We start from the raw sequence: 8,374 nt of genomic DNA on the forward strand, positions 1-8,374 counted from the left end.
AGTCTCACATTCTTTGCTAATCTATGACATAGATTCTATGACTCCTATTCGTTTTTTTTCCTGAAGATTTATAGAATGAATAAATCAGGTTTCTTAGAGTAATATGTGACCTCTTTAACAGTATTAGCATTTCAAAGTCTTGTTAAAAATGTAAAATCTTAGGCTCTATTCTAGACCTACCAAATCAGAAATGCTGGGTATGGAGTTTTGTAATTTGTTTTTAACAAGCCCTCTGGGGGATTGTGATATATGATTAAGAACCACTGTCCTAGAAATTCTTTGGCTCTGTGGAAGTTGAGAATTGATTAATTGTTCTCTGATTACAGCATCAGCTTCTGGATACTGTGTAAAACTTCCAGCTCTTCCACATGTACCTGAAATAATAGACTTGGTTCATATGCAATTTGGATCAAAAATCACTTCCAGTTCCATAAACAGATTTAAAAACATTGGCTCTAGAATTGTGAAATCAGATGATTTAATATAAGAAATTTATATCATACTTTTATTGTGAAAAGTACTTCCCATACTCATTACTGAATCCAGTATTTCCTAATCATGTTAGCTTTAAATAAGTATATATTATCTGAATTGAGATAAATCATTTAACCTCCCTCATTCTCATTGTTTTCCTTTCTAAGCAAACATGATCTCAATGGAAACTTTCAGTTATAAAATTCTATGATTCAGATATTCAATCATTTAATACTAAGAGCATTAGAATATTTTACATTACATGCAACATTTTCACCATGATGTTTTAGCAATCCAAACACATATTCCTTAAGAGTCCCTTAAGTGTTGTGTTTTCATGAGAGGCTGTTTCAGGTAACACAACCAGGTGTTACTTTTATTAGAAAAAATTAATAATAATTTTGTGACCTTGTTCTTTGAACACAGCACAACTCAATCAAGCATACAAATGTTCTTGCTATTGATAAGCCTCAGTAGTTAGAACCACTTCCCAGGAGAATATATAAATAAAAAACGTTCTCTGTTTTCTTATTTTAAAAACTCGACTTTAAAAAGAAGATCTGTTGGCATTTTTTTCCTAAGAAATTCTCTATCATGAAGATTCATCTCTTTTTCTTTATTCTGCTCTTTTGGGTCACAATTTTACCAGGTAAAATAGAAATGTTTACGGGCGTATTTATGCTAATGAATGTGAGGAGTCATCAGTTGTTTTTGTTACAAGTATGGTAAAAAAAAAAAAAACATTTGGATTAAAAGTTTTTATACTAAATGCAATATGATATTGTGGATTGGACCACGGAATAGAAAAAAATAGTGGGAAAACTAGTGAAATATGAATAAAGTTTGTAGTATACTTAATAGTTTTATACCAATAATAATTTTTTAGTTTTTGTAAATGTAACATGGTTAAGTGAGATGTTACCATGAGGGGAAGTTGGCCTCTATTATCTTTGCAACTCTTCTTTAAATCTAAAATGACATCCAGATGAAAAGTTAAAAAAACATTAAGGTCAATACATTAGTCTCATTGCCTTCATCCTGCAACAATTAGTTAAAATTTATTTTTGCCAGGAAAAACTATTATTTAGCATAATCAACCTGTAAGGAATAGATGGCACAATCTATTTACCTTTTCTTTCAATTTAATCTATGCCAGTGTACTACTTCCAATTAGTAGGAAGCCTTTCTTAATATTCTGTTCTTGGCATATAGGCAAATTACGTAATTTCTTGGCCTTTAAAAAAATATTTCTAGTTACTATTCTTCTGTCTCTGAGTACTGAAGATCTCATTAATGTTGAATGTAATACCTTGTACATAAGCTATATTCTCCATGAGATTTTTTCTCCCTCAAGGACTATCTCTTCACATCAGGTATGTTACAAGATTCTCTTCTGAATTAATGTGTAAGTATTAATTGTACAAAAATAGAATAAGTTTTGAAGATGGAATGATCATAGCATCTACTCTCTTCTTCTTAAAGAGGTTAAGGTGAAAGGATGAGCTCAGGTCTATATTTAATTTATGATACTGGCACTGAAATCAGCTCAAATTTGCTAACTCTCAGAAAAATATTCCTTTTTAATACCTGGATGATTTTTTTTTTTTTTTTTTTTTTTTAGGCCCAAGAGAAGTCATAATAGAGACCTAAGAGATGAAATTAACTCATCTTTCATTGTGAATATTATAGAGTTCATCATGACGATCTAAAACTTACACATAATAGACTGATAAATTAACATTTAAAAGTTGCTAATGGATACAATTCTAAATAGGGGCCAAACATCAATAAAATAACAAAGTAATGCAGTGGTTGATTTAACTAAGAAAATAACTTTCTCTTCTTCCATTAAAAAATTGTTAGAAAAGGATCTCTGGATTATTTCCAGCTCTAGAAAGAGACCCCCCCCCAAATTCTATTAATATGTGATAAATCTTTTTTTCTTTTAATTTCAACAATAGCTAACATTAATAAATCTCTATGCCGTTTTTCTGTGTGTGTTTTATTAGCTTATTTTTCCTTATTAATAGTCCTATCAGGTGTCCAGGCTCAAAACTAAGGTTATTCATGTATTTATCAACAAATTTTAAAAATCATGTGTCCTATAGACTTAGAAATTATGTCTTAGAAAGAGTGATATAGATTACACCACCAGTGTTAACTTTTTGTATATTTTCTCTTATATTTTCTAAATGAAGTCATAGACCTTGTTAATTACACATGTAACAAAAAACATTCCTATCATTATTGACCAAAAAAAAAAAAATCTCAAAATAAAAGAAAGATGTCAATATATACATTTTCTCTACCAAATTAGAAGAGATGTGATATAGAATATAGCCATTTTAGAAAATAAAAAAGCAATAAGAATCTTGCCTTTTATCTTCTAGTTGGTTCGATAGCATATAGTGATTGAACTAACCCAAATTAAACTAAATGCCATTTGTATGACTTTTTTAGAGTTCCTCAACTTTTTTCCCCTCACCTTCAAGTAGTGAAAATTTTTATTCAAACATGAGTTTGAATAAAAGCAGTTACAGATGAAAAAAGTCTAGATAAAAGTCCTTAAATTTCCTATGCAGGGAAATTTTCAGTGAAGTTATTTAGTTTTTCTTTCATTTTCTAGAGTTTATAAATGCACTGACTGCTTAGAAATGAGACATTGTTTCATTCTTACCTATTGTTTCACTTTATCTGTCAAAATGAAAAATGTACTGTTGCCAATAATCACTTTTCTTTAAATCTGGCATGTACTTTGATTACAGAACAGATAGTATATTTTTGCGCTGAAAGGGTAGTCATGATTTTTCTCTTGTTACCAGGGAAGTGAATGGTAGCCTATGAAGTAAAATAGCAGATAAGTAAAAACGAAAAGAAATTATCAGTTGAAAATATTTTACGAAATGTCTTGCTAATTTCTAGTTTATATATTAAGTAGAACTTTATATATTGTTTAAAGAAATTTTCTAGTATGTAATATGAATGTTACATATGAAGTGCTTTATGAGAGCTATGGAAAGAGAGATTACTTTTTGAAAGTGGTCAACAGAGACTTCAGAGAGATTATATTTGAACAACGTATCTGAGGTTAGAGACAATATATGTTTGGCTTATCACAGCATCACTAGAACAGTGATTTTCAAAGAGAGGCAACTTTGCCCCAGAGAGAAATTAGGCAATATCTGGAGATGCTTTAGGTTGTCACAACTGGTACTACTGGCATCTAGTGAGGATGGGATACTGCTAAACATCCTTTAAAAATAAATAGGATAACATCCCACAGAAAAGAATTGTCCAAACTAAAAGGTCAATAGTACCTAGAGTGAGAAACCCTGCTCTAGGGACTGGCATAAGCATAGAGCTTAACAAGAAGTATACAGATGACCCTTGAACAAATCCAAGTTTAAACTGTGTGGATTCATTTATATATGATTTTTTTCAAAAAATATTATAAATCCATTTTTCTTTTTTTATGATTTTCTTATTAACATTTTTTTTCTAGCTTACTTTATTGTAAGAATATAGTACATAGTACATATAACATCCAAAATATGTGTTAATTGACTTTATGTTATTGGTAAGGCTTCTGGTAAACTGTAGGCAATTAGTAAAGTTTTTAGGGAGTCAAAAATTATATACAGATTTTCAACTTTGTAGGGGGTCAGTGCCCCTAACTAAGCTCTACATTGTTCAAGAGCCAACTGTTCTTAATGGTTAAATGAGTGGATAAATGCTTGCAAAGATAAATATTAGTGATCCAAAGACACAAGTTTGTGGAATACTCATATTTAGAGATCAGAATGAAGAGAAAGAAGACAATATTTTTAGAAAGGTGCTATAAGACAAAAAACTCAAAAGAAGGGGTGAGATCAATTTAAGGTGGGATATTGGATAATAGTGTCAAATGTGACAGAACTCAGTCTAAAGTGAGTATAATTCAGATTTCTGTCACTAGCAAATTATAATAGGTTTACTAATAGTAACTCTTCAGAAATTGTAGAGTAAATATTTAGAAATTAATATTTAATCTGTACAGAGTAACTTTTTTTCTTCTGCTCTAAGCCATGTTCTGCATTACTTCAGTTACAATGAGAAGAGAGCTCAATTTAATGGAAGACCTAGGTTTTTATATCAACTGTTTATACCAATGTAGATAAGTGTAGCTTGAGTCTTGGTATTCACTAAGTATCACTACTTTCCAACAACTTTTGAAAATGCAGACAGAATGTCTAGGAAGAAAGACCTGGCTTATAAAGGGACTGTTTGGGACACTGGACCTCAATTAATGGCAGAAACTAGTGGTAAAATGTATTTGCTTTTACACCACAAATATATGAAAATACTTGAGTCTGCCTTTTGATCAGACACCTGAGAAATTTAAAATTCTCCCATACCAGTTGCCCTTTATCTCACTATATAAATAAAGCTGTTACATATCAAAAGTGATGATTAAGACTCCAAAACAAAAGTCCTCACTTAGGTCCAAGACACTTTCTGATCTCCAGGATTGACCTTGCACCAAGTGACAGCCAGTATACAATGTGAAATATAAAATCAAAATATATTTCGCTTAGAATGGATCTTACAGTCTATTGGACCAACATCCCACAACATCCCACAACTATCTCCAACCGTCCTAAAAATTAAGCTTCTGGTGAGTGTCAATCTCCAAGCTACAAGATAAAACATGTAGCTTGGGTAATTTTAGAAATTTTTTAATGTCCAACAATGGCCACTCCTTGTAGACATTCCCATTTTTTAAAAATCAATGCCGTCATCAGACATGTGTCTAAGTTAGATCATTTTTGGGGGAAGTAAATCCCAAAATATCTAAGGGAAGTCATAGGAATTCAGATAAATTTCCTAATATTGTCTCTTATCTGATGTTTTAGAAAAGTAAAATTGAGCTGCAGTAGAAAGAATTCATAAAGCATATTCAGTATAAATAATGTTTGTGAAAGCAGAAAAGGGGGAACCCAAATGCAATTACATAACTGTAGAGACTGAGTTTGACAGAAGATAAATTGTAAAATCTTTTTTTCATGTTGACTTTGGGAACTGTCCTTGAATTATCTAATAACTTGTAAAGCAGCAAGCTGGCACAACTCACTTAGGTGCAAGACACTTTCTAATTTCCAGGATTAACCTTGCACCAAGGGATGGTACATTTACTTAAACTTTCTTCAGTAAGATTTTCACTGTCGGAAATTAGAAAGGGGGCTTTTTCTTTTGCTCTATTCTACAATCTTTTGTTCTTGATCTTTCTCCTTTTAAAATATAGACGTGTCATAGCTAGGTTGCTAATTTCAGTCATTCTTTCCTTCTTACAGCCAGAAAGAAATATCCCCAATATGGTAGCTTGGATTTAAGGAGAGAGTGCAAAAAGGGTAATGGTCGATGTAAACTTGAGTGCCATGAAAATGAAATTAGAATTGCTTACTGCATGAGACCTGCAACACATTGCTGCTTGCAGAAATACAGATGACAGAAGAAAAGAGACACATGGGCCAAGAAGAGAGAGGACCAGTCATACTAAGTCTTCCCAGCACAACCTTCAAGGCCTGTGTATGTCTGTAATACACGAAGAATTAAATAAAATTTAATATTGAACCATTCAGAAGTGGTTCATGTCACACATATATCTGGTGCCTTTACATTGCATTTTCTCTTGATCTCTTGGTACCAGAATAAGCAGAATTTATTTTATGGAAGATGCTCAAAGTTTTATCTGCCTTATGTGAGTCAATGTAAGTTCTGTTCTGAGAAACCTTAGATCAAAGAAATGGGAGGAACAGATTTCTGAGATACAAGCCTGCAATAGAAACACGCTGCTATTTTATTGTTAAATAGTGCTCTATAGATAATCCTATGGAAAAAAGTACAAATCCAATGGGCTTGAGAGACTAGATGCTAAGAATGCAGATCTTTCTCATGAGAGAGACAGAGCCCATGCGAGAGAATGATCAGAAAGTAAGAATAGAAGAGCAGAGGAAAATCACAACGAGCCCCAAATTCTATCCTTATTTATATGTAATGGAGAAAAAATATGTATCAAGAAACAGAGAGGAAGTAAGAAAGGAAGAGAAGAATTTCATAAAGGAGAAGAGGCTATACATAATTAAATATTTTGACAAAGGAAGTCAGAAACTATGAATGGTAGCCGAATGTAGCTCCTCAGTCCTGGGAACTAACCTTGTCGAGGAGGTAGCGAAAGAAAGAGTAATTTTTACTCTTTGGCTCCATTCAACCAAAACTCTTCTTACTATTTCCCGTGAAGGTACACAGCATTCCCCCACAATACTCTCAACCATACCTCTGTATCGTACAGTTTCTATTAAAAATGCAAAATCTTTTTATGAGTTTAAAAATATAATTTAGTAATTTATATTAATTCAGATTTTTTATAAATTATCAATACCACGACATAGTAATAAAAACAGAAACTTGTCTTCTCCCAACATAAAATTGAATCATGTTTTGGTAATTTAACTAAAGTAAAGAAAATTTGTTAAATACATATATGTGGACCAGACTTAGACTCGGAAGCAAATGAGAAGCCAAAGAATTTCCAGTCTCCAGCTACTCTCTTGATATTTTTTTATTAGGGCATCTCATTTTATTTTCTAAATGTAGATATGAGATCTAAGGGTCTATGTTCATAATAACTACTATCTGTTATAGTTATATGCACAGAGACAATTATTTTATTTTAATAACATTTCTAGATATATTTTCATCACAAAGAACTGTTTAATTTTCAGTTTTATTTTAATAAACATGAGTTCCCATTATGAAACAATTATTTGCTAAGCATACATTGGAACCTTACATGTATTATCTTTTATGTATTTTAATAACATAAAAAAGATTTTGATTGCTAATATGTTCCCTTATGGTATAAATATCCTCAAAAGTATTTTTACGATATTCATTTAAACAGGATTTCTCAACTTCAGCACTATTGATATTTTGGTCCAGACAATTCTTTGTTGTGGGAGCTGTCCTGCGCATTGATTGTATATTTTTAGCTGCAAGATATTTCTCAGCATTTCTGGCCTTCACCACCAGATGCCAATAGCACTCTTTTCACTAATAGTGATAATCGAAAATGTCTACCTTCATTGCTAAATATCCTCTTTGAGGAGCCTGATATTGAAACACTGGTTTAGAACCACTAGCTTATAATTAAGTACCCATTTTTACAGAAATACAAAAATGAAAATGGAAACAACGATAAAAAAATCAGTGACGTTTTCAGGTAGTCAATATATTTTCTATGTCTTGTGAGAACACATTTCTATTTGAACTTTTCATATGTTATTATATGTGGACTAGAGATGATATATTGGTGGCCAAAGAAAAAAATTAGCTTAACTTTTGGACAATAAATATATCAGCTATGTGGAGAAAGATTAGTGAAATTAAATGCTTAAAATAAAAGTTTGGTTATTATTTATCCTACCCAATCGGATATCATAACTAGAACATACTTTTTTTCTCCCCTTAATATGAAGGCCCCCAGATGAAACACTGGTTTGATGACTTTATCTTTATCAATTGCAGCCAGAAGTAACTTTGAACCAAAGTATAGATTTCAGAGATGCGAAAAAGTGAAAGGAATATGTAAAACATTTTGTGATGATGATGAGTATGATTACGGATACTGCATTAAATGGAGAAATCAGTGTTGCATATAAACTCCGGATAACAGAAGTACTGTTGAGCATCAAAGTCTGGAACAGAGATGCATCTACCACTTAGGAGTAGGTAAAAAGAAAATGTTTGCAATGTTAAATAGAAATATGCACTTTTAAATCCTAAATACCACTGTTTACATAAATAAAAATACTTTACAGTCTCTATTTTTTTTATTTACAGACTGCTCACTTTATTTGTATTT

The 8,374-nt window shown here is 31.6% G+C and overlaps 1 protein-coding gene across 1 annotated transcript; it reads left to right on the forward strand.

The window, feature by feature from the left end:
- The first annotated feature begins 1,068 nt into the window (after nucleotides 1-1,068).
- Nucleotides 1,069-8,171, forward strand: LOC120594986 (beta-defensin 110). The gene is made up of 2 exons (XM_039853239.1): nucleotides 1,069-1,123; nucleotides 8,038-8,171. Exons 1-2 carry the CDS (start codon nucleotides 1,069-1,071, stop codon nucleotides 8,169-8,171), a joined length of 189 nt encoding a protein of 62 aa, XP_039709173.1.
- Nucleotides 8,172-8,374: the final 203 nt, after the last annotated feature.

Source organism: Pteropus medius, unplaced genomic scaffold (assembly GCF_902729225.1).
Source record: "Pteropus medius unplaced genomic scaffold, Ma_sr-lr_union100, whole genome shotgun sequence".
NCBI lineage: Eukaryota > Metazoa > Chordata > Mammalia > Chiroptera > Pteropodidae > Pteropus > Pteropus medius.